This window comes from Takifugu rubripes, chromosome 13 (genome assembly GCF_901000725.2).
Source record: "Takifugu rubripes chromosome 13, fTakRub1.2, whole genome shotgun sequence".
Taxonomy (NCBI): Eukaryota; Metazoa; Chordata; class Actinopteri; order Tetraodontiformes; family Tetraodontidae; genus Takifugu; species Takifugu rubripes.
The window spans coordinates 12224521-12250969 of NC_042297.1; the positions used below are offsets into that span (position 1 = coordinate 12224521).

General features: G+C 47.6%; 1 protein-coding gene across 2 annotated transcripts in view; it reads left to right on the plus strand.

Annotated features, from left to right (window-relative positions):
* Window positions 1–18250: 18250 nt before the first annotated feature.
* The window catches only part of mpped2a (metallophosphoesterase domain containing 2a), a 34590-nt gene continuing 26391 nt past the window's right edge, over window positions 18251–26449 (plus strand). Inside the window, exons 1-3 of one of the 2 annotated variants that reach the window (XM_029845981.1) lie at window positions 18251–18769; window positions 19839–19973; window positions 20677–20950. In XM_029845981.1, the coding sequence (XP_029701841.1) occupies window positions 20838–20950 (113 nt within the window). In that variant the 5' untranslated portion in view covers window positions 18251–18769; window positions 19839–19973; window positions 20677–20837. The remainder of the gene's footprint in view (window positions 18770–19838; window positions 19974–20676; window positions 20951–26449) is intronic. The other variant, XM_003969768.3, reaches the window with a different exon arrangement.

The following is a 26449-nucleotide window of genomic DNA, read 5'->3' on the forward strand; positions in this document are numbered from 1 at the left end:
GCTCTCCCGAACCCGTGACATTCAGGCTTCCAGAGGCACTGACATGACAGGACACGGAAGCATCCGTGTACACGCGGAAAAACAGAAATTCTTTTTTTTCAGGAGCGCTGGTAAGATCTATGTCTACAACCCGCCGCAGCATTAATAACCCCCATCCCGAGGCCACCGCTCCAGAATCTTCTTCATGGGATTGAACTGTGCACTCCTGCATTAAGGGAAAAAAAGATACGATAAAAAAGTGTTTGTTGTGGTTTCTTTAAAGAAATGTTGGGAGTTTTTACTTCCGATACAAGCCTGATGGTTTTCTTTACACCAAAACCCAGGGATGGATGCAAATTCCCCGAAGTCTCTGCCCAGAGAGATACTTTCCACTTCCTTTCATCCACAACTCCCGCCCTCACTTTTCTACATTTCGTGTTTGTCACATCAAGTCATCAGCGCAGTTGCAGAAAAGGGCTCTTACGGCGTGTTTTCCTCCCTCGGCCTCATTCCCGCTCCCCGCAATCATCGTTTGCCGCCTTTCTGGGGATGATCAGAGGAGCGGAGAGGATCTGGTGAGGGGAGAAGAGGCCGATGCCAAAACGCTGTATTTGATGTCCCTGGCAGCCGCTCTGTGCCCCCCACACGTTCCTCTCTGAGGATGAGCCCAGCCAGAAAGGAGACCCTGGCCGGGGTTTGCTCCACGCTCTCCCACTCAAAGGGAAATTTTCATGAGGGCTTCCTCTGAAGTGGGGGAGGCAGACTGTGAAGAGAAGGATAGGAAATGGAGTTCGTGTTCATTTGCCCGCGCAACCCCCCCCCCCCTCCCCAAACGTGATGAGACGACGTCAGGGCCAATAAAAAAAACCAAATTGAGGAGGAGCGGCACCTTCAGGGAGCTGCCGAAGGGTGGACGTCCCACTCCTGGAGCCTGAAAATCAAGTTCTAATCAAGAAACGCGCCAATGTCACCGCCAGATTCCACCGAATTCCACGTTCTTTCACCGCTTTGGCTGCTTTTCACAAGCTAATTGCGACAAATGCCTGAACTGATGGGATTTCTGCGTCTTTAAAACCCTAAACAGCAGCGGCTGGACAAATAAACACATTAATCGATCCCGACGAACAGATCCGAGAGTCCAAGGACGCTCTGTCACGTCGGCCTCCTTCCTTTGTTGCAGAGAACCACCTTGGAAAGAAAGAAAGAGTTGACGACGTGATTGATCTCTGCGCCGCTGACAGCGTCGTGGGCGGATTGTCACAGTCGCCAGCTTCGGGGGCGTGGTGGGGGTCAAAGGGGGGGGGGGGGGGGGGGGACGTCAAAACGTCACAATATCGCAAAAAGTTGTGATGAAAAAGACAAGCGGGCGACTTCTGGGATCGTCCGTCCTACCCTCCCCCATCCAGCACCACCTCCATCGATACGTTTACAGCGACGGCCGTCAGCCTCAGCGCCCCGAGCTCCTCCGCAATCTCCCCCCCGCATCCTCCTAAATCCCATCCGCATCATCCTTCAATCTTCATCCCCCTACTCCTTCGACTTATTGATTTTCTATTTTCCCCTCCCTCCCCCTCTCCTCCTCCTCCGTCCTCCATCTTCTCAAGCGCGTTTCCAGCCGCTCAGCACGTCTCTCTGAGGTCTCCCTCTCTCCCTCGGCCCGGTCAGAGTTTCTCCTCTTTGACAAGGTCGGAGCCGCGGCCGCGCTTGGAGCCGCTTAAGCTTCGTAAATGGAGGCGTAATGTAATAGAAGCGGCCCGGTAATAGAATCCACGGGTCAGCTGGGCCTGATCTCGTTAGGAGGCCGGTCTGGAGAAGCTCCAAACGTGTTCTGGGACGCCAGAAAAGCGAAGTGCTCGTCACCATCTTCCTGCCTTTATTTCCTGATCCGTGCTACACTTTCAGAGCTTTAGCAAGAGTTCGAGGGGTGAGAGAGGGGATTAATTCCAATAGGTTTTCTAACCTTTGCGTGCAGGCCTCATCGGGCTGTCGGGACGCTAAAGGCTGGTCCGGTGCGGCAGAAAAACTTCTCAAGGCTGTTTCAACGCCACCGTCCGTCTCCTCTCATTGTTCTTTTCTCTCGTTAAAACTGCACGCGTCCCCGGCAACGATGGATCGCCGCTCCTTCCAGCGTCCCATCAGTGGTGACCTTCAGCAGGACTCTGATGCAGTGGGGCATCACCCGGCACCAGACAGGAAACCTCTACGGCAAGGACGCCGCCGCCGCCGCCGCTGCGGATTCATCAAGCAAACAAACGGCTGCTTCCTGGTGCGACGGCGTGAGAATACATCAAATCTGGACACAACAGCAGGTCACAACCGCGGGTGTCCTGAATCCATCCGCAGATAATCGGACATTTTAAGTAAAACCCAAGATAAACCTGTAAAAACGCTCCCACTGTTATACTGTTTGTTTTAATTTGATAGATGAAGATTTTGGGGGGGGTAACCAGGAAAGAACATTCCAAAATGACGCTTTATGGCTTCTTTTATGCGTGTTTATTGGCCACATCTGCTGCAGCCGGTGTGGTTTTTTTGGCCGACCTGGATGGATCCACCGGGCCGCGTCGCTCGTCTCGCCGCCTTTATCATCCGCTTCTTATTTGACAAGTCTAAACTCTCGGGCAGCGTTTGATAAACTTCCCCCGACACTGCCGGTGATTAATGGTGGTTAACGTGAATTGAATTAGGGGTTAGGAGAGACTGGCGTTGGCAGGAGGGGGCGGTTGGAGGGGAGGGAGGGGGCAGCGCTGGCTTGAAGGTAGCAAGTGTGGTAAATAACTTCTTTAGAGGAAATATACAGCGGCCCCTCCCTTGCGCCCTCGCTGCCATGCCAAGTAATTACTTGCCCCGGTCTCCTGTAATAATTCCTATTACAAGCAGAACGGAAGAGTCGGTAACTCAGCACGCAGGACAAGGTGAAGGCAAGGCCACGGAGCGCCGGATCAATATTTCATTTACTCACCCCGCTTCACCATCCCGGGCCCCGATCAAATTCACCAACTGTGGAAAAGAGGGGGGGCGAAGGGAGGAGAGAAAGGTGGAATAAGTAAAGAAAAGGAACAAGGTCCATTGAAAAGAACGACACACGGACTCTAATTTCCTCTGGGTTTTGGGTGGGTGGGGGGGGGTGCTCTGGAGTTGGTGCTGGTGGAGGTCAGGTGGTTTTGTGTGCGTGTCAGTGTGCAGAGATGCTCCGGCAAGGTCGTCAATCAGGCGCGATCGTTGCAGAAAAGACAGAAGGAAGCGGTGTTGTTGACAGAGGAAGCACACTTTGTTCCTCGTCCTTGAATTTCCTTTTATTTACTTCTGCTTTTAATGACAAAAGACTGGAAAATTTTAAAGTATTTCAAATCTTGCAGCACTTTTTCTTTTCTGTTTTTCTTTTTTTTCTCCATCTTTGGAAACAGTAAAGAGGGAGGTTGAACAAAAACATTGTTGGAGCTATAGATTTCTTTCTTCCTTGCCTGAGTCGACTTCAGCCTGTCCCATTCATGGCTGCATTGATTATTCCTGCGCGAGGGTTCACTGAACGCATCAGCAGATTATTCTGTCAGATTAACCTGCGATTTAAGGCCAGATCCACTTCTGACAGGCTGGACGGTCCTCAAAAACCACCTCAGCGGCTTTAGAATGCAGCCAGAACAGAGTATATTTCATTATCATTGTTGAGAAAGTGTCCCTTTTTAAAATGATCTCTAATATTTAATCTTTAATGGCAAAAAATGTGCCCATATGGAGTTATGTCTTTAAAGGAGGAAATGCTGAAAGTGTAGGTGCAGTAAATGTAGCTTTGATGTGGGGTTGAAGTCATGCCTGACCTTCGTGCCCTGCAGCTTGACCCCACAGCATGACCCCCCCCCCCCCAGCGTGACTGCAGACTGATCCACTTCCCCACCAAAAACCAAAGCAGTCCGGACCGATCGATGGAGAACGCTCCTGGCTTCATCCCGCCGGCCTCTGGCAATCGTTTGGGTCCTGTCCAGACCACAAAGGTCAGACCACCTGAAGAGAGGCGGCAGCAACGCTCATGCATTAAAGCCGGAGGAGAGTTGGAGTCCGGGAGAGGCGATGAAAGTGTAGGAGTGAATTTAATAAATACCAAATTCCCCTCAGCTCCCCACAGCCATGCTCTGTGTTTAATTGTGCTCTATTGATTTCCCCCCCACCCCGTTCTTTTCTTCTTGGGGTCGGGCAGCGCTCTCATTTTGGAACAATCAGGTTGGCCAAGGTGGAACTCATGGTCAAATGTCATTTATCCCCCCCCCCAACCACCACCACCTTAACCCTTTCCCTTCCTCCGCCTGAACTGTTTGTGTTCCATCCTTTCTGCGGCTCCTCGAGCATCAAGGTTGGTGTCACGGGGACTTTGAACACTTTCCAACCCTTTGGCTCTTTAATGGACGCAGCTTTTCCCCCACAGGTACGCGTGTCCTCGTACCTGTGGAAATGGACAGGGGGGAAGAAACAAGGCGTTTGCAGCAGGATCTTGGGGCAGGAAAGCGTTTGCACAAACCTAATTTAATGGTAGATTCCATGAAATTGTGATAGAGGTTGGATTTTATTGTATTTGGTTAACGCTTGAGCAGCTGCTGACTCATGTCATTTGTCATTTTGTTGGTAAGTTAGCCAACAAAGTTTATATGTAAATAGATTATATTTAAATATCCTAATATGTGCAGTGGAGACTAAAAAAGAGACTTAACGTTATTAATTACATATCTAACGATAATTGAGCTCCAACACTCCGCGTGTTGATTAGCATAATGTCTTTGTCCTTTCCTGTCTTCGCCGTCTTTGCTGGTGTTAATCAAAGTGTCGGGAAGTTTGGGAGATGCTTCAAAGGTGACATGTAAAATCCATCATGAAAAATAATAAAAGTGGGCTGATCTAAGTCGGCGTGTCAGCAGTCGCCACCTTTTTTTCAAATGAGAGCGTGCAAGAAATTCTATGTTCAGAGCTGGCGGGGGCGCGAGTTAAATGCCAGGAACAAAAGTACAGTGTCGCAATCTCTGGTGTGATGAATCAGGTGGAAAATCACGCGTGTCAACAGTGCCGCCGCGTCGCCTCGCCTGTGGACGGAGGTGTGTTTTTTCATCTAAAAGGAAAGCAATTTGCGGGGATCCTCCCAGTTAAAAGCTGTCTTGACATTTCCTGCCATTATGAGCACAATGTGCTCGATTATAGAATGAACAGCAATGGAGTGCGTGTGAAAATGTCAACTGATTTGCGGCTCGCTGAGGTGAACATGTCGATATGTGGCTACAACCCGACGGAGCCACGTCTCCTGATGAGAGGACATATTCATGCCATGAGAGAGAAAGTTTTGTTAAAACTTTTTACCTGCCAGGTCGCTTTGTTTAGCCTAGCAGCACAACTGCACCAGGCGCGTGATGATGGGTCCCTTATTGCCATGAGAGGAGCTTTATTGACTCATCTTACTCCACCAAGGAATGATGGCACACCTGTGCCTCCACCAGAGCAACTGGTTGAAGTGGTTGGACCATTTGGTCAGGATGCTTCCTGAGTGGCTCTTTGAGATCTTTTCTACAGAACTGTCCTGGAGGTCACTTGGTTTTGTGCAAGCTTGCATCATATAGGCTTGCCATTCTCCACCAGAGGGCGCTAAGCCAGTGATTTGATCATTATATGGTGGTCTAAATCAAATAACTTTGCAAAAATAAATAAATCTAAAAACAGTTTAATTCATCCACATAAGATAAAATGTCATTACATGTGTGATATTTATCAAAATAATGTTGAAATACATGTAGATCAATGTTATTTAACTAGTTACAATAAGCCAGTCACACACGCACACATTCACACAGGCTCTCGCTCTCGTGCACATCAGCATTCTTAAAAACAGCTGATGCCTTCATCTCTGCTCTCTTCCCTCATACTAATTCACTAATCATCATTGACAGGTTTCCAATGTGATCTACCTCAGGTCATGCCTCTTTAATTATCCAAACAGGTCAAAGGTCACAGACACTTATCATGTGACGAGGGTTCAGAGGTCAGCCTCGCAGGTCGCAGAGGTCCAGCAGGAGATGCCACTGACGAAACCAGACGTGATTAGTGCCGGCCATCGGGGAGCTGATGGCTGGCTGTGGCCAGAGCTGCAAGGCATGATGGGTAAATCTTTCATAGAAAATGAAACAGATGGTTGGAAGGAAATCCTTTTAATAACAACCATGCAACACAATGTTTAAACATTCACCTTACATATTCAGCAAAAGTCTGAATTTAGATCATCAAGTCAAATCTGCATATGAATAAATGCAGATTCATGAACATTTTTTACTCTGGAGGAACGGAACAGGTTTATATAATTAGATGAGCTGTGACCATTTAGCTGCATCGGGTTCCTCAAGCTGTAGCACCAAAGCAGGAGTGAGATAAGCGGCAGGAGGACAGGTGAAAGCACGGCGGCCAGTCACAGCCCGGCGTCCGTGGGTGACCTTGCTGAGCAGCAGCCGATTGGTCGTGTCAGAGCTGTCAGTCATAACAGAGAGAGAGAGGGAGAGAGAGAGGGAGAGAGAGAGGGAGGGAGAGAGGAAGAGAGAGAGGGAGAGAGAAGAAGAGAGAGAGGAAGAGGGAGAGAGAGAGGAAGAGAGAGAGGAGAGAGAGGAGAGAGAGAGAGGAGAGAGAGGGAGAGAGAGAGAGAGGAGAGAGAGAGGGAGAGAGAGGAAGAGAGAGAGGAGAGAGAGGGAGAGAGAGAGAGAGGGAGAGAGAGGAGGGAGGAGGGGAGAGAGGAAGGAGAGAGAGAGGAGAGGAGAGAGGAGAGGGAGAGAGAGAGGAGAGAGAGAGGAAGAGAGAGGAGAAGAGAGAGGAAGAGAGAGAGGAAGAGAGAGAGGAAGAGAGATCCAAACAATTGGAAATGTAAGCAGAGGATTATTAGTGTGTGTTTCTTTACTCTGAAAGCGATCAGTGAGATTAATCAGCATAATGAGCTGCAAACTGAAGATGGAATCCATCCTCCCCAGAGAGGTGACGCTGCTGTACGAAGGTCAAAACCTACACAGAACTGCAATATCAAACATGCCTGCAGGTCAAATACCATCAACTCTGAGTGTGTGTGTGTGTGTGTGTGTGCGTGCGTGCGTGCGTGTGTGTGTGTGTGTTGTGTGTGTGTGTGTGTGTGTGCGTTGTGTGTGTGTGTGTGCGTGTGTGTGTGTGTGTGTGTGAGTGAGAGAGAGTTATGTTTTCAGCTGGGCTGAAATAGCAAAACTCAGAGAATAGTGGAAGAAGAAAAGCAGGCGACAGTGTCACCGGCACAAAACGGGAGAACCGGAGCGAATGAAGCGCTGGGCGATCTTCATGTTCGCCGAGATCACGTTGAAGCTTCCAGACTTCGTTCGATTAAACTCGGTCACCTGATTGAAACAAATGAGGGTCCAGCTTCTATTGACGCGCTGATATTTGTCTTTCACTTCGGACACGTCATAGGAAGAAAAATCACAGGTGTGAATAATCAATGCCCATAAGGGATGAATTCCCTTTAGTGGTTCCGGGGCCGGAGTCGTCTTTCCTCTTGATGCAGAAGCACACAGCATCCAACATGAAGCATCCAACCACCAGAAGCATCCAACATGAAGCATCCAACCACCAGAAGCATCCAACATGGACCCAAAGTGGATTCAAAGCTTAAAAAGAACTCCAACCGCAGGAGGAGATGCTGAAACTCTGCAACCGTTAGCGTGGACAAAAATCACGAGTTTGAAACTTTTCCCAAATATAAAATTTGTTGTCACGCACGGCGAGCCGGGAGGCCGTTCTTCCGAGGTTCAGCGGCTCCGGCAGCGGCTCTGTCTCTGCCCCGCAGTGCGCTGACATTTCATTAACTGCAACTCAAGACTTGGGCAACTTTTCCTCCGGCCGATAGTGTGACGACCTGGTGACATTTTCTGCATCGTCGTCCTGGAGATGCCAGCTCGGCTGAGTCTCGTGGGCGAAGCCAGACATGAGCGCACATAAAAAATGTGTCAGTGTTTTATTTTGGAGAGTCTTTCTTCTTTTTGGAGACTCTTTTGATGACAAAAGTGGCATAAACATCACAATTAAAACCTCTCGGAAGCTGCGTTATCAGCTAGGTAAGATGGCTTCACCTAATTAATTCCAGGTGTGTTTTTCTGTCACCCACACGCACATTATTACCTGTTTCCTCTGAGGTCAGAGGTCAGAGGTCAGAGGAGCCCGAGTGACTATACGATAACCCACTGCAGCGCTGCTGATGTCATCTGACCTTCTGACCTGGCCGCTGTTTTAAAACTCTAATTAGCAGTTGACCTCTTTTCCTCCCATGTCGACCTTTACACCCAGCGTGACCCCCTCCCTCCGCCTTCAGCGCGGTCACATGACCGTTGACATCGGCACTTGTCTGTCTGCCTCTGTTTTCCCACAGAACCAAACGTGAATGAAAAGAAGCAAATAAATGAGAGGAAAACAAGCGTTATGGTTGAAGTTGCACTATTATTACGTTTTTAATCTCATTTCAAGAATTGGTTATTTGATGTCTCTAACTAATAAATTAAATATGATAAACGCAGGGTATAGTAGGAAGATAAATGAATGTACAGCTGAACGCATCACACACACATACACACACACACACACACACACACACACACACACAAAACCAAACAAGGAATAACAAAAGCCAGTCTGTCTCTTTATCCTCCATGAGTCGTGTTCACATGTAAGACGATCGTTTGGTATTTACAGGGCAGAGATGGACGGATAGGGCGTCCGTCTGCACCCTGGTGGGGATAAGATCAGACTGGGGGGGTCTGTGGATCAGAACAACTCATGGAGGGAGTCTTTAGGAGCTGCGAGGAAGATGAGACACTTTTGCTTTGCTTTTACAGGTGCAACGTCCTCATCATTTTTATGTTTCCCTCTTTGTTTCGAGCACATCAATGTGATCTTCTCCTTCAGGGAGTCGGACAGGAAGTAAAAAGTCAGATGCTGCTTCTGGCTCAGTGTTACTGTGGCGCTCTGGAGCCACATCGAAAACCTGACATCTCAGAAAGGGTCTGAACACTCTGCTGTTTAACTCTTTATTCTTCTCTTAATTGACAAGAGAAAATGAAAATGAATGAGTAACGGCAAATTGGACAGTCAATCTGACATGAATCCACACAAACACACATACTCAAACACACACACACACACACACACACACACACGTGCAAGGACGCAGCTCGCATCCTTGGATGTACATAGTGACCTGAAGTCTGAATAGTGCAGGAGCTTCAAAGCTTGTGTGTGCATGTGTGCATGTGTGCGTGTGTGTGTGTGTGTGTGTGTGTGTGTGCGCGTGTGTGTGTGTGTGTGTGTGTGTGTGTGTGTGTGTGTGTGTGTGTGTGTGTGTGTGTGTGTGTGTGTGTGTGTGTGTGTGCACGTGCAGAAGACCAATGGGTGCTGAGGCACAGTGTCAGGGTCACCTCTGCCGCCCCTCACCAAGCACCCCTGAAAATACGCCACCTTGAGGTGACAATGACTCAATTGTTAGTACAGACAATGGGGAGGGAAGCCAGGGCTTAAAGGGGTGGGAAGGTTGGGGGGGGCACTGACAGGGGGCAGCCTCATCACCTGGTAATGGCGTATGGTGGGGGGTGCGGGGTGGGGGGCAGTGGTCACAGTCCACCAGTCGGTAATGGCAGTGAACAAGCAGGACCACTGATCTGAGGCAGACTCAGGTCCTGAGGGGGCTCTCTGTGGGGGCGGAGTCAAGAACCCAGTGGGCGGCTTTAGAGGAAGACGGATCAACTCATGCTTGAGCGTGTTCACACCAGTCCCACCAGTATGACGATCAGAAACCTGGGACTGGTCACATGCAGAGTTCACTATTTTATTTTGAAAATCCTCCCAACAGTCTGTTATTTCCTGTCACCTGGGCGACTCTTTGACGGGCTAATGTGATGCGCGGCGGGGCTTTGTTAAAAATTTGGCCTTGTGCAGATATTTTGAAAGCAGAGTAAGTGAAAAGGCAGAATCGATGCACATTAGCTTGGACGAACGTCAATTAGCCCGAACTTTAATATTCTTTATACGGTCGTTCACGTTTGTGTCCTCCATCACCTTTTTCATTTTACGAGCCGACGTCATTCACTATTGTGGGATCAGGAATGTGAAACAGGTTTAAGATCTCACATTCTGGCATCGGAAAGGCTCTGGTCTGATCCTGGAATCTGCTGGGAGCCATAATCGGACCGGCACCACACACTTGACGGGGTGGGGGGGGTATTTGAGCCTGACATCTGTTTTCACAACATCTGATTTCACACAGTTGTCAGCTCTGTTTGTTTCTGCGGACCTTTGATACTTGCATCTCTGGCCATGAAAAACACACTTGAGCTGAAAGTGAAGCGAGAGGGTTCAGGTGAGACGTTCCCCACTCGCTCCAGAGACACTGGGGGGGGGGGGGGGGGGGGGGGGGGGAGCTTTGACACCCTGCAAACCACAAAGGTCTAAACATGGAAATGTGTCAAGAATAAAATTCACCAACACACTGCAACACACTCAGGGCCACAAAACAAATATATCCCATTACCACACTGAAATAATGGCTCCATTTTCCTCCCATGCTGCGGCATTTATGAATAGTGTATAAACCCGAACACACGTTGGATCCTCAGGGCTGTGGAAGGAGGGTGGGGTGACACTGCTCGGGGGGGACAGGAAGAGCCCAAACACATTTCAGCCTTTTATCCTCGGTGATAAAGAACTCCCACTTATACAGACGTATGGCAAACACACACGGAGTGTTTCCTTCGTTTTAAAGTAAACACGAGACGTCAGCGCCTTTAATGGCTCTCCCTCGACATGGACCCAAGGCCAACAGTGAGTGCTGGGGTCCTGAATGGAGCCGCCACGGCGGAATTAGCCGCCGCCATTGTTCTGTGCGTCACGGAGTCTCTCGGAAATGTCTCTAATGGCTCTTATCAAGAAAAGATGCCGAACTCTCAGCATGCTTTAATGCTCCTCTCCTGATGATGGCACCGTACACGAGATGTGCGGTGGATGACTGCAGGTGTCGGTGTCTCTCGCCCCCCCCCCCCTCCTCCGGGTCTTGTCCGCAGTGTTGTAAAAAAAGCCCTTTGTTGTGCTCTGCGGTATAAATCATTTACAGGCTTTGCATATATTTGTGTAATCTCCTTGGTGGGGGCTGGGCGCCAGGATCGCTGTGAGCTGGCGTGGAAGAGTTCTTGTTTAACACGTGTGATGCGTAGAATAATAGAAACCCATGCACAACATCAACACGTGTGAGGAAATGTCGGATCGCCGTTAGCGACATTAGCGACAGCAGAAGCACAGCAGACGGATTTCCACAAACTCCTTCCTCTTTCTTCCATCCCAGCGACTCTCATGTAAATGGAGGGTTGATCCCACTAAAACCATCATGGCTGCTGTCACAGTGACCTTGAGTTTGCTGGAGGAACTTTAGGATCTGTCGGCCAATGGCATTGCCGCCGCTCTCTGTCCTTCCATTAAGGGAAGGATTGGTCCAAAGTTATTAATCATCTAAACAAATTAGCTGCACTGCATAAATGCAAGACTGCAAAGAGAGGAGAACTCATCTGTTCTGAAGTTTTTTCAAAGGCAGGAATTCCTATTCCGCATCAGGTGTATTAGTCAGACGGGCAAAGTCACGATGTACAAGTCCAGGTCGTCGTTGTTAGCAATTAAATTAACATCATCTGTCCATAAACAGATATTCTACACATCATATATTCCCATATATCTCCACCACCATCAATTTCCCCAGGCGGCACAGCGACGAGGCTGCCGGATGACGGTAAATCACCAGGAGGCGGAGCGCGAGGCTGAAAGCTCCATGACAGAAGATAAAACATCCAGCGGCGCAGCGACTTTGCGCACTGAGCTCCCCGCACGCCTCTGAACGCTCTCTCTTTACCAGGACACGCCGTCCACCCCTTGGAGAGCACTCTCCAGTCATTAATCTTCTCTAACCAACCCTTTTGACGCAGATTTGTGAGCATGCAATAGTGCAGATTTAGAGACAAACAGGATATGGAAGCATTTCCTTTGCTAGCACACGCTAACACGGCCCCCTAAAACAAGGATCAGTCTAAACAGGAGAACATACACAGTGATCCTCAACTTCCTACTGGAACGTGTTGATCTGTCATCCCAGTAACACCCCTAACATCGGATTTCTTAATGGCCTCCTTACTGGTCAGTGTGGTCAAAGTATTTGCATCCCAGTAGCAACAGTCGCCTTCATCTTTCCCGTTGTTCTCTTCCTGTGAATCTCCACGGCAACGACCATTATCAAACCCTTCGAACGGCAATAAACCGCAATAAAGCGGTTCGGAGCCGTTTTTGTTACCTGTGTGCTAAAACAAACACCTAATGCTGCCACCTTACGATTGTGGGGACCTGCAGACATTGAAATGAGGCAGGCAGCAACAATCAAGCAGTTGTGGGCTAAAATGAACGCCACAGCGTGAAACGCCATCATCCGGGTTTTCAATCAGACCTATCGCAACTGTTCAAGCGTGACTGTAACACACACGGACACACAATTTGAGATTCCACTGCAAAGCACTGCTCTCTCACACACACAAACACACGCACACACACACACACACACACACACACGCACACATAAATGACTTTCCAGGATCATTTCACACGTCTTCGGTGGGAAACCCCATCAGCTTTCACAGCAGGGAACAAAGCAATATAACACATCCCAGACTGTCACACCTGGCACAAACACACACACACACACACACACACACGCACACACACACACACACACACACACACACACACACACACACAGAGGATACATTTACTCAGAGATAGGAGATTAGAGGAAGACGGCCACTCTGATGCTACAGACTCTGTTCTTCTGAAATCAGCTTGGAAAACATCAGTGAGGTGAAATTAATGCAGATAACAGATAATGAATTGGAAAATCTTGAAAAAAAAAACCTAACCCTAACCCTAATTCCCTGTTTGTAGAGGATAATACCATATTTTAGCACATACCAGAAGGTCCTCAATGTAAAATTCAGCCCAAGAGGACATATTGCTTGATATGAGCTTTCCATCGCTGTGGTTTTGTCCTTTTATCACAGCCGCGTTCCAGTACAGACCCACAAACTGACCAGCCCAAACCAGTTTCTCCGCTTCTCCCATTTTCTGAACATTTACTTTCTACACACATTTGGAAATCAAATTTGAAACCAGTCCGCGTTGACAGCAGATTTGGGGGCATTTCGAATATTCAACCGTCTGAAACAAAAGGACAAAAAAAGGATCTACTGAAATATTCTAAAACATAAAAATGTTGGGAAAAGTTCTCTTTCAGCCACAGAGAAGCTCTGGCCCAATCTGTCCTGCAGAAACTGTGAGTTGACGGTAAGCTGTGACGGTGCTTTTAGAAAAACATCCTCCAAGATGAATGAATGAACGTGACCTCGGAGGGACGCTGAGCTCCCAGGGACCGTCTGCAAAGTGCAAAGCCTGAAAGAGATCCAGCAGAAACGTCTGAAACTTCACTCTAAGAGGGGATGTGGGTGCACTTGTGTGCTGCACTTTGCAGACGGTCCCTGGTTTCATCGCCATCACTGCAGGGCAGCTGCATCGTGTCAAACACAATCACAATTAAATCATTTGTAACTTGTAATAAAATCAAACAAATTCCTTTTTCGCAAAACTCTGTGCTCATTTATACTCTATTGTTTACGGGTAACAAGCTGAAATCCATTTTCTGCCCCACATTTGACTCCTCGCTGTCGCGCTTCCTGAGGTCCGCTTCCATGATGATGATGACGAGGATGATGATTCAGAGCATTTTAGTTTATCCTGCAGAAAATATTGAACCTGTAACCATGGCAGTGAGCTCTTAAAAGAAATCCAGGACAAACGTATGACCTCAAGGCTGCGAGTCTGGCCGGAGCGTTTGAGATCGTGATGTCAGTCTTTAGCCTTGCTAGTTCTGGAGCCAGAGTGTTGATGGAAACGAGATTCGTCTCAGAGACAATACGGTTTAATCTCCACAGCCGAAACATTGTCTTCACCTCGTGAGTCAGAGAGAACATCTCAGCGCTCTGGTATTTTTATGATATTAAATATAGCATAAAACTGTGCTGAGCATTTGTTCTGCAGCCTCTCGCCACTCATGGCGTGACCTCGGTGCTGTGTTTACCACTGCAGACATCCTACTGAAAGACTTGGCAGAAGCACTTGATGAAGTTGACCAGCGGTTGATAAAGGAAGGGGGGGGGGGCTTCACACAGGTTCAATTTAAAAAGAAGCATCTTCATTCGGCCACTTTGAGTCCTCAATCAATATAAATCACTATTTTGTTATAGTTTAGGAAGAAAAACAAGTTCTGATTTCTGAGACTGCTTAACTTAAATAATTCTTCAACTGTTGCCTGTGATGCAAAGCTTTTCTTGGCTTTTAATATCAAGAGCACATCAATATCAAGAACTTTATGTGGCCTTTGTTCTCTGGCAGCGGTTATTTTCCTCGGCTGGCGGTGGGATTGGGACTCAGAGCGGACACATCTGTGGCGGACGGCAGGCAGGCAGCTGCTGCAGTGATAAAAACGTCAATAGTAAATTAATTGTGAGTGTAGGTCGTCACCTGCGACGAGCAGGAGTCACTCTCAGCCGAGGACTGAGCGCCGGCCGGGTTGTCCTCTCCTGAACTCGGAATAATCAATTAACGTGATTTAATACAGTTCCAACGCACAGAAAGCTCAGTGTTCTGCTAATTTATACGGTATCGACTGCTTCGCACGCAGTCAGAGAACCGGGCGGGGAGCAGATGGATGGCTGTGGACCTGGGGGGGGGAATCAAAAGATTGTTTTATATGTACAGTTGCTGAAAGGCTGGATGGAAGGCGGCAGCGAGGCTGCCCTCCTGCGCGCCTCCATCTCGCCGTTGGCGCAGAAAGTGAGCCTGCATATTAGCCAGTCTATCAGCACACAGGAGGAGGGAGAAGTCTCCGCGCTTTCCTGTTGCGGCCTGCTCCTCCTCTCCTCCTCCTCCCTCTTCAGGCTCCACTGGACAAAAGCACTTTGCGGCCTAACTAAATTAACTTGTGTGCGGCTTTGATATATATTTGCTGATAACAATCAGGCTACGCAACAAATAAAAGGAAGGTCCTGAAATTCAATTTTCTCTTCATTTCCAAACGCGCGCGCGGCTGTTTTTTTCTCTCTCTCTCCCTTCTTGGTCGGCGTGCCGCTCAGCCTTGGGGGCAAACGTTTTTGCCTGTGCGCATTTCAATGACATAAACAGTATCTGGTCCTCTACAGCCTGAGCAGCCGTCGCTCCCTGCCTCCCATAAATCTGAATGACATTAACATTTGAAGCCAACCCCCCTCTGCCTGCCTGCCTGCCTGCCTGTCTGTCAGTCTGTCCACAAATAGGCCTCTCCGACAGACACGCTGTTGATTTCCTGGTGACAGACATAAATCTGTGCAGGTTTGCGGCGTCCTCGGCCTGTCTGCAGGTTAACGGAACCTCCCTTCCTGAAGCAGCGCACTGTTTTTCCCTCCTACTGGTAACTACGTGTTTCAATTCAGTCCTATTTGGATGGGAAGCCCACCCTCTTTTATAGAAGGTCATAAAATATATAGTGTTTCTTTTAAAAACGCTCTGCATAACATTTACATTTCCCATCGTATAAATGTGACGGTGGCAACACGGGGCTGAATAAAACATTCATGGCTAAAGCCATTTCTTCTGTGACATTTGGTCCTCTATCTATCATCAGTCCTCTATATGCAGGCGGGAGAACAAACGCTGGTCAAATGTTTAAATGTGGCCCCGTCACATAAAATTCAAACCCTGCTTTCACATTAACACCCGCTGGCTAGTAGATGGAAATGCTTTTTTTGTGCAGATAAGAGAAAAGTCAAATGGAAATGACTCGCAGGGCTGTTGTGGCAGCGCGCTGATGGACCTGGGAAATTGAAGCGTGTCAGTAAAATTAGAAAACGCCAGCCCCTGCCTCAGACCGCCAGACATGTAAATGTAGACCAGCCCCTCAGATGAGTCCATTATGGACCGTCCTGTGCAGCCTTTTCTCATCAAAAAATCCCATCAGTGCATTAAGAGGTATAGCCTTGGTACTGACAAATTAATTCTTTCTTCGCTTTTCTTCCTCTCTGATTGGAATCTTTACTGAAGTTGGTGACAAGCGGCGATTCAATATCTCCGTTTATCTTCCCTCAGTGGAAAAATATTCTCCAGAAAGATGAAAATTGTGTATTCTAACCCAATCATGCTTTCTAAATCAGTGCTATCGACCCATATATTTATGTAATGAAAGCCGACGAAGGAAAATATTGCATGTTTTACACAATTTCATTGTTTAGTATCTATAAAATGTTTATTTCAAACGTGTCCTATTTGCTGTCCGATCTGACTGTTCCATCTGAATCTATGAATAATATTTAGCTTGAGCACACAGATCTGCTGTGGAGGCAGCGCGAAGATTATCTATCTATCTTCTTCAATCTATCTATCTATCTTATTTCTTTTATTTATCTTTGGAACATATGCTTCGAGTTGGGACAGTAATGGTTTGAAATCCAATTTGATCCGGGTCTTTTTTATGTTGAATGTCGCAGCGTCACACCAGGACAAATTCCTAGCTTGTGTAATACTGTGTATTACATGAACAATGGCAATAAACCTGATTCTAATTCTAATTCTAATTCTAATCTGATTTACCCCTCAATAAAGTCACTTTATTTAAAAAAAATCAACCCTGGACACATTTGAGGAAGAACTCATTTTATAGTTTCCTGCCTATCAGCTGGGGGACAGAAGTACAGAAAATAAAAAAAACCCCATTTATGAACCCCATGAACTACCATTTTCTACATAACAAATAACATTTAAAAACAGCAGTGCTGTAACATTTCTAGGTCGCTGTCTTCTACCCAGGCCTCCATCCTGGGCTTTAACATAGTTTTTTAAACATCTGCCCCATTTCAGGGTGTGCAAAACACTCCCACAGGTACTCGTTAGCAATGTTTACCGGTGGTTGTCTTGTAATCATTGATGTTGTAACACTGACTGCAGTCTGGGCCCTGGTCCTCACAGCTGTGATGTGAAGAGGAAGCGGTCCAGGTCAGCATTTGCTCTGCTTTGATTACTTTCAACTGACTCTTTAAAAAGTGGGTAACCCAGAAGGTTGGTGGTGCTGGTTTACAAATGAGGCAGCTCAACGTGGAGCAGCGTTGTTGAACACTGCACAAGAACGTATGGGATAATCTTAAAAAAACTCATTATTTCATGTTGGAGGGTGAAGTGAACCCCTTCACCCTCGAGAGCCCAACAGGAGGCCCCACAAGACTGAAGCAAACAGAAGAGGACTGGAGTTTGAAATGGCTGTTTTAATCTGGAAATGCAAAATGTAAAATTTTTTGCAATGCTAGTAAGGAATATTGATGATCGCTGCCGATAAATCTTTGAGTTCAAGCTACATAACAAATTGTGTGTGAGTTATAGATCAGTGGAAAGACATTTATGACTGGCTCCCTAGTGAAAAATCCCCTTGGCTATTGTTACTCATTCTGCAACAAATGAGTTATTTACAATTGTAAAGCCTTAATGTGTAATGAAGGAATTGGCATTCTTCTGAAATCAGTTGTAATTGTTGCAAAGTTCAGTACGTGGGACGAGGGGCCAATGATTGGAAAGCATTGAAACTATCTCTCAGATAGTTGGTTGCTCATGTTTTAATGTATGTGTGTATGTGGGTTCATTCATTCATATGGGCAGTACCTCATTCAGAACCTCCAAACTCACCTAAAATAAACATCAAACATTTGCTCAAATATGCAGTTAAATGAAAGATTCTGGGGGCCAAGCTGAATAGGCCTATTTATGAAGGAGAACTCTGGTTTGTGACTCTGGTGTACACCGTATTTTATTCATTCTTGACAGGTGTAGTATTAAAAATATTTCATAAAACCTCAGGTTTTTAAATAAAATTTAAAATTGAACTGTGAAGTTAAACAGAGTAGGACTTTACTACTCATTGGGCAATCGGCCTTCTTTTCCTACGCACTTGCTCTTTTTGGCTTTTTCATGACCGGGAGCACCATGATCAGCGCCGCCGACCCCCCCAGCACCCAACCTTCGCCCTCCCGGAGTGCGTTTTCATTCTGCGCGTGATCCTGCCGCGTTTTAAAAGCGGCGCTCGTGTGCGGGACAGGCAAGACGTCGGCATTTTCGACGGACAGTGAACGCATCAACGAGGTAGAGCGGGGCTGCGCGAGCGCTCCCCCGCTCCCTCCTCCCTCCCGCGCATCACCGCGCGTGTGCCCGCCGTTGTTGGCGCGCGCACGCGAGGTGGCGGGGGGTTGTGCTCGCTCCTGCTCTCCCTGCTCTCTGACCCCAGTGGCAGCTCCGACTCACTGCACTCCGGCTCCGTCACGCCGAGGCTTCTCTCCCCCTCTCTGCCCGTTGTCTGTCAGTGTCTCTCGCTCTCCTCTCCGGCTCTCTACCCCCTCGCTCTGTTGTCTGGTTTATTTCCACAGAAGCCAGCCAAGGTCCCCCCGGGTCGAAGGTTCTGCCCTACCCGCGCAGACTGCCGCAACCTCCGGACGGCCGCGTACCAACCTGCCCGCTCCCCTGCTCCTGCCGCATGGACCCGCGTTCCTCCTCCTCCTCCTCCTCCGCCGCCGCTGCCGCCGCCACCGCCGCCGCTTAGAGGGCGACCCCGACCTGACGGTCTTTCTCCGTCCAGATTGGAAAGGCACTCCAAAAGCCCCACACGCCGAAGGTAGAGCAACATTTCCGCTTTGCTTTGAGAACCGGGGAGGGTGGGAGGGGAGAGACGGAGAAGGGGAGAGAAAAAAAAAGACATTCTTGATACAAAGCCGTCGGTTAAAAGGTGGCTTGTCAGTTACGTGGACGCAGGAGAGGTTGGCGCGGCGGTGCCGTGACACCGAGCACCTTTTCGGCTGTTTTTATCCTTCCTGGAGCAGAGTTCAGGCTCACACGGAACCTCTCCTTTTGTGTGCGTCTCGGCGAGCGGCGCAGAGCTCGTATCGCGCATTTGAATAGCACCAGAAAGGGTCAATTTATTCGCCTTCACCCGCTCTGCTGTAACCGGAGTGGTTTCCACCGGTGAAGTTAGATTTATGGTGTGTATCGGGGCTCCGTGTGGAACCACCAGCCGGACTGACAATGCGTGCGTGTGCGTGCGTGTGTATGTGTGTGTTTGCGCGCCTCCGTTTGAGAGAAGCGGTTCATTGTGAAGCTCCAGCCTGCATAATAAAAAATCCAGTGCCAGGGCAGGTTTTAGCAAGCTAAGCTACACAGCTAGTTGGCTTCTACTGTAGCCATAAGATAGGGACAGACAGGCAGGAGCACACTGCACACACAAGCTTAGTTTTTGGGCCTACATTTGCCAAAAAACAGCCCAAAAACCAACAAATAAATGAGTGTAGTCATGTAAAAAGCCAGGCGTGGTAGTGAGAGTTATTGCTACATGCAAAAACATGTGGCAAAGAATTGAAGTTGAATTCTCCCCCCCAACAAAAATCTGTAAAGTTGTGTGGCAGCATAAACTCTAATGTTAAGATCTTCTTCCATTCAGCTGCTGGAGTCCAATATAAATTTGGACGTGCGTGATCAGCCGCTGCACCAGACTATTCAGAGCAGTGTTTTGTGATGGGGTAAAAAAATAAAAAGGAAATTTAAAATATTCAACCACCGGAGGTCACTGATTTCTTTACAATCACCACTGCCTCCATCAGCTGAACTCCAGTGCTGCTCATTACCCTCTGGGAAGAAAAAAAAAAAACTGAGGGCTTATTTTTTCTTCTTTCCCCTCCCGGCTGCATCAGGAATTCAGGTATAAAAAGCTTGTCAAGCCCACCGTGGCTACTTTGCTGTCAGTCAGAGAGGTCAGACGGGAGGGAAGCTCAGCCGACGCACGGCTCTGACGCTCCGTTTTAGCTGCTTTTCCAGTCTGATGGCAGGTGAGTCGCTCCTGGAACAATAAAAGCAGAACTTTCTTTAATTTGCGTGTGCCTGGGGTAGCTGCTGGCATCGACAGACCTGTATTGTCTGTCTAAATTCTGAGGAATTTCTTTTATTAGAGGATTTACAATGTGATCACCACAGCAGCTTTTCTTCTGCCTCTTCGATATGCAACAAGCTAATTCCTCTCTGGCACGACAGCGGCATTTTAAAAAAAGCATTTAAACAATTTATTATATTGGTTTTAATTTAAGCTGGATGATGAGAAACAATTAAATGTGAACCTTCCAGGCTGCACATCGTCACAGTCCTGACATTCTGAATTTTCCTCACGGAAATATAAGCTTGGGTGAATAGGTGAAATGTATTCATTTTATTTAATTTGTCAGTTTTAAATTAGAATGTTGTGCTTTAATGAGTTCCCTAAATTATGTTTTTCTCCTAAAAATTGAGTTACTGCTGCAGGGGGGGGATGTGATCGTACAACCGTGCAGGAAAACGTGCCCATCTTGTGCACACGTTGGAATTAATTATCAGTAATTAAAATAGTAATGTCTCTTTAATTGATGTTTTTCTTTGTGCCCTGTTCTTTAAAAATGCCACTTTATTTCTGAATGTGTGTAAAAAAAAAAACTTGTTCAAAAACTTAAAACTGTGTGTGTGTGTGTGTGTGTGTGTGTGTGTGTCCCCCTGTCGGTACAGACTGCAGCGTGTCGTAGTCGAGTCGGTCAACTGGGTCGTTGCAGCTCCCGCTGACGGGAAAATTCCCACACTTCCGAGAGCGGCTCTGAAGGATGACTGCCGCAAGGCTCGCTGCTGAATCCCGGTGAACCGACGGCGTCTCATGTCCAAACGGCGGAAGGATGGCTCATGGCAAAGTGACCATCACGGTGGACGAGTACAGCTCCAACCCCACACAGGCCTTCACACACTACAACATCAACCAGAGCCGCTTCCAACCTCCACACGTGCACATGTAAGTCCGACACCTGCGGCCAAAGTGCAAGCAACGTCTCGGTACAATGTAAACATTTTACTTCAAGCTGGTTTTATCTCGCGTTTATCTCACAGTTTCGTGAGTTTTAATTAGAGAATCCGAGGCCCGGCTGGGGAAAAGGTGGGAACGTTTTCAGTGTCGGTGGGAAACCAGTCCAGGTCCAGTTTGATGAGGAGTATTTGTCCTCTGACTTCATGCCAGAAGCTGCTCGGCCTTTTTAACCTCAGAGGAGACGGAACCCGGTTTCCTCAGGAGTTTGTCTGTGCGTTCAGGTCGACCGGCTTCCTTATCAGCCCTTGTTATCGCGTCCTGGTGCATTACCGCTCTGTCTGCATTAGGCCGCTCTCTTTATTTATTTATCCGCCGGTTACTTAAGGTCTTTGGCGCTCTTGTGCGTCTCTCATTAGTGGGTCGGAGCGCGGTGACCTGCTAACCCTCGCCACGCTCCCACGCTCGCTGCGTGGTCCTCTCCGCCATGGCCGAAAGGTGTTTGGAGCTTTTTTTCCGGTTAGGTCGGGTTTGCATGTGCGAAATGACGAAGAACGACCCTTTCCTCTCACATTTCGTAAGGGTTGCGCCGACCCGGCAGGAGGATCTCAAGTTGATATGTCGGGTTAATTACGAGGATCTCTGATGTAACTGGAAAGTCGGCAGAGGCCGAAGTGAGTGAAGTTTTCCTCCTTTTAACTTTGGATAAGAGACTGAGGGTTTCCCAGGATTGATGTGAAAGTAAATTGTCGGAGGTGAAGAGGAGCCGCACGGCTACTGGATCAGGGAAAGTTGTAAGAAGAGTGTTTTAGATGGTGTGAGGGCGTAAAGGGAAGTAAAAATCAGTGCATGCGGAAAATCAACACCTGGATAACGAAACGCTTTCAATTTTATTTGAGGTTCCACTTGGGTGCAACGGGATTATTTTCCTGAGATGCTTGGATTACGGACCCTCGTACCTTCCTCCACGTTGCTGCCTGTTCTGTTGCGCCTCCTCGGCTGTCGGCAGGCGGAGATGAGGTCAACCAGCAGTTTGTGTTACGTCGGGTCTATTTTAACGGCGGCAATAAATCGGAACGAACGCTTCATTTTGAACCAAGGTTAAAATGTGAGAGCGGGGCTCGCTGGTTCCACCAGAACGATTTAATTTGTTTTATATTTGAAATGGATCTCTACTATCAAATATGTTTCCGCTGCTTGGTTCCTTATTTTTCATTTTCGTAAGTATTTTTTGCCTTTACGTCTTTACGACATACCTGCAGCGCCGCACCAGAAAGGAAACCGTTCAATCAAACATCTGCCTGAGAAAATGGAAAACTAAAAGGTTGTGAATGAGTTGAAACGGAGCAGCATTAAATGAGCAGCGTGTAAATAATCCAGGCGGTTCTCCTGAAGCTTGTGGCTCGGAGCTGCTGGTGTTTTTGTGGGGGTTTTCGGAGGCAAAGCCCACTCTTGGAGAGTGGATGTGTTGGAGCTGTGGGGCCTCTCAGAAGATATGTGTTTGGATAAATACATTAGGCCGTTTCCTGGCTGCTACAGAGCCTGCAGTGTTTTACTCGGCCATTCTTAAACTCAGATTGGGATCCTCGGGATCTCTCACACTCACACACGCTTGCTCCCATAAGCCCCCCCCTCCCGTTTAAGTGCTTATAGAATACGCGCTCTGTTCTGGGAAAGTAAAGGCTTGTTTAGATACGAGAGATAATGATCCGACTTGCTCCGGGCTTCCCACTCTCCGTGTCCACAAGTTTTTGGACATAAAGTTGCTGCTTCCCTGAAAGCAAAGAAAGGGGAAAAACTGCTAGTGGTGGAGGTGGGGGGGTGCCTGCCTTTTGAAATACAATCTCAGCTCTAATGTGCCCCCCTCCCTCTGCCCCCAGACAGAATATTTAGATTTCTGTGATGGAGTACAGCAGCGTTTTTGTCTGGCGTGGAAGGTATCACACTCTGAAGCTCTGCATGAGAACACACGCGCACACACACACACACACACACACACACACACACACACACTGGAGCAGACGCAGAGTTACGCCTTCGGGTACGTGACCCCCCAAAGTCAATGTGGGCTTTGACTGGACGTCTCGCTCTGTTGGTTACTGAGCGACGGAACTCGGTCCAGTCCCGTTTGCGTCTGGTTTATTTTTTCTCCCGCGCCGCCTTCCCCCCCCCCCACCCTCCCTCCTCGTCGTGCCCTCGAAGCGAAGCGCTCAGCAACTTGGAACATATGCTTCGAGTTGGGACAGTAATGGTTTGAAATCCAATTTGATCCGGGCCTGACTGCAGGAATGCCCGACACACAAACAGACAAATGAAGGAGATCCATCGGTGAGGCTTCAATCACTCCACAAAACAGACTTTAAACATTTCTAAAACATTCTGAAAATGTCTCATTTCTTCTAATATCAGCTTCAAATTTAAATCTAATAGATTCAAACATTTAATTTCTTGGGCAAATATTTGAAAAAAGAAAGAAGTCCAGATAGTTATGATGCTGTCTTAAATGATTTAAGATAATAAAAATGAAGAAGAAAGTGTGAACTGTGTCCAAACTGAGACCCGGAAAAGAAAGTGCATTTGTCCGGATCCTTGTGTGGATTCCAAGACAGATGTGGCATTTGCTGATTTGAGTGGATTCATTTAATTTCCTTTCTTTAAAATGTTCTTGTTTACTTGTTGGCTAAAAACCTCAGTTCTGATGTTGGGTAATGGAGGCTCTTCAAGCCTTCCCTCCATCAGAAATACTCCACATTTAACAGACTCCCTCTCCTCCACATGCCTTGTTAATTATTCCCGCCTTCTGAATAATTGAGGAGCTCGTAAGTATGAATCATTTACCGCCACCGCCTGCATCCGCTCACATGGATATTCTGACACGAGCTGAACGCGGCTGTCACACATTCCTTTTTTTTTGAGGTTTTATTAATGGGCCATGACAAATTTACCTCCACTTCCTTTACATGGTGTGGTGGAAAAGAGGCTGCCAATGTGGAAATTCTGAGTTTAAGCGTTACGTTTTTATTTTAGCGGGAGAAATGTGGCCCCAGTGTCGCGGCGCCTGCTGATTTATGTGCACGCACAGTTGAATCTGCGGTGGTGTACATTAATGAGTTTGTCCGTTAGAAGAAGGGGGGCCGAATCAGGTGCTGAAAAGGTCAGTAAGTCGGATGCTACCCTCTCTGGGTGTCTAGACTGCTCATGTGTGACTTGATGCAAGTCACCAGTTCACCATTTGAAATGTCCACTTTCATCGGGATATTAACGTCCGTGCCTCAATCTGCAGCTTCTTACGTCACAGGCAACCCAGGAACGTTTGTAACATCATGCAATTAAACATCTCGTTACATTGAGCAGTAGTGTTATTGGTAAAAACAGACGCACGTACAGGTTTAAGTCATCTTACTGAATCTGACCAGTGGTTAGAAGAGAGTGATGACGAGTTGGCACTTGCAGATTTGTCCGCCAGTCGGTGGACTACAGTGGGTTTAGCTCCACCCACATCCTACTGTATGACGGCGGAAGAGTTTATAAAGACGTCTCACTCAGCCAAGAAGTGACTTTAGCGTTTCAGCTCAAGTGGAACCATCGCTGAAGAGGTTTGAAATGCTTTTAGGTGTGATTGACTCGGTACAATCGTCCTGTACTGATGGAACTGGCGTGTTCAGACCCTGTAGGGAGCAAAAGCACAAATGTTAATTAGTCAAAAAGAGATTTTTAATCTTTTTTTTTTGTACTTCATTAAGCAGCCTGTTGCTGAAACATGTTGGTAACCTTGGGATGGCTGTTTTCCTTAACGGCACACAGAGAACACTCTAATCTGGTTCCTGCCCCACCTATCTGTCCTATTTTCCTCCCAGTTTGTGGTGGGACGACATTCAGTCTTCTGCTCTCATTGGAACAAAGAGCTGGTCCCATTTCATGGCCTTTTGCTTCTGTCTGCCGCCGTGGCTTGCCAACGGGAGTGGAGGGTCTTTTGTAACAGGAGAACCCTTGATTAAATTCCCTCTCCACCCCTGACCTGCAGTGAGGGCCTGGCGGGACAGCGGCGGTGGGGCGGTGGGTTAAGTGACAGTTGACATTGGGCAGATCTCCTGTTTTCGAGATGAAGCCCTTTTGATGTCTCCGAGATTTGGGCCTCTGATCCCCGGAGCCTGGCATCAGGGGGCACAATCTCCCGATGATGTCACTTCCCTCTTGAAAGCAGAGGTATCGCTCCACGAGCCTGTGATTCCTCAGCGTGACAAGTCTATTTATGCATGTGCGTCCTTATCCGTCTGCACAATTGTGCTGCTGTTCTTTTAAAGATCCCACATTGCACAATTGAGTGTTTCACCATCAAAACCTCCCCCTGAAACAATATGAATCTGAAGATTTTCTTCTGATTTTCACATGCTGATTGAGCATGTTCACAGAATATTATTTTGATGCATTTCTTTCAGCTGGAACTGTTAAAGTTAAATACACTGTGTTGTAAGCTTGGTTGTCTGACTACCCCTCTAAATGTTTTCCTGCCCCAGGGAGGGGCCAAGTCATACCTGACTCCTCTGTGTTTCTCCCATCAGCCCTGCAGCCAAACAGACTGTCAGCAGCACAATTAGGCCTGCGCCATAATGAAAGGGGCATTAGCAGAAGCAATTTATTTCCCAGCTCAGTGCCGGAAGGTTTCTCTGGCGCGGGCTTTGTGTGCCTTACTCTGCCATTATGGGAGGAAAGAGGAGGACGCAGCCCACCCGAACAAATGGAGTGTGAGGAGGGTTGAGGCCAAAGACTGTCATTCTTCATTTTTAAAAAATAATTCTGGCTTTACTTGTGTTTCCTTTTAATTAATTTTTTACCCCCTGTCTTTTTGTGAACTCTGCTGCTAATTTCTGTTTGCTTTGGCCCTTTTGGGATTTCTCTTTGCTTGTTCTTGTCTTCAACCTTTGCCTATCTTTCCACTCCCCTTGGGCCCCCCCCCCTTCCCCGTTGTTCCTGTGTTCGTTTTGTTCCTCTGAAGTTTATTGAATTAGTGCCGACAGCTGAAATGCAGAAGATAAGAGAGACGTTCTCGCTGCTTCTTGGTATTGTGCCGTGAATAAGTAAGCGGAGGGTTTTGTCAGAGTGTGTGTGGTTGTGTGTCCTCACGTTTATAACACATTAAGTAGCAAAATTCACATTTTGGTAGCAAAGTGGGGCTGTTTCACTGTGCCGCACAACTTCAGAGGGCTGTTTGAGGGTTAAGCCATGGCTCTTAAGGTTAGAATTGGGTTTAGGTCAGGGTGCGAGGGTTAGTTGGGATGGTTAGGTATGGTATTATGTCTATAAAAGTCCCAACAAAGAGAGAAATGTGAGGTGTGTGTATGGGGAGGGGGGAGGTTATAGATGGAGGAAATAGGAAGCATTGTGTTTTGATGTTTACTTTGAAGAAGCAATAAAGCGGGAACAACAGTGGCTACATTTTTAGCTCAGTGGAGCCAAACAGTACATTTTCCTTTCTGGTCTGGAGTCTGA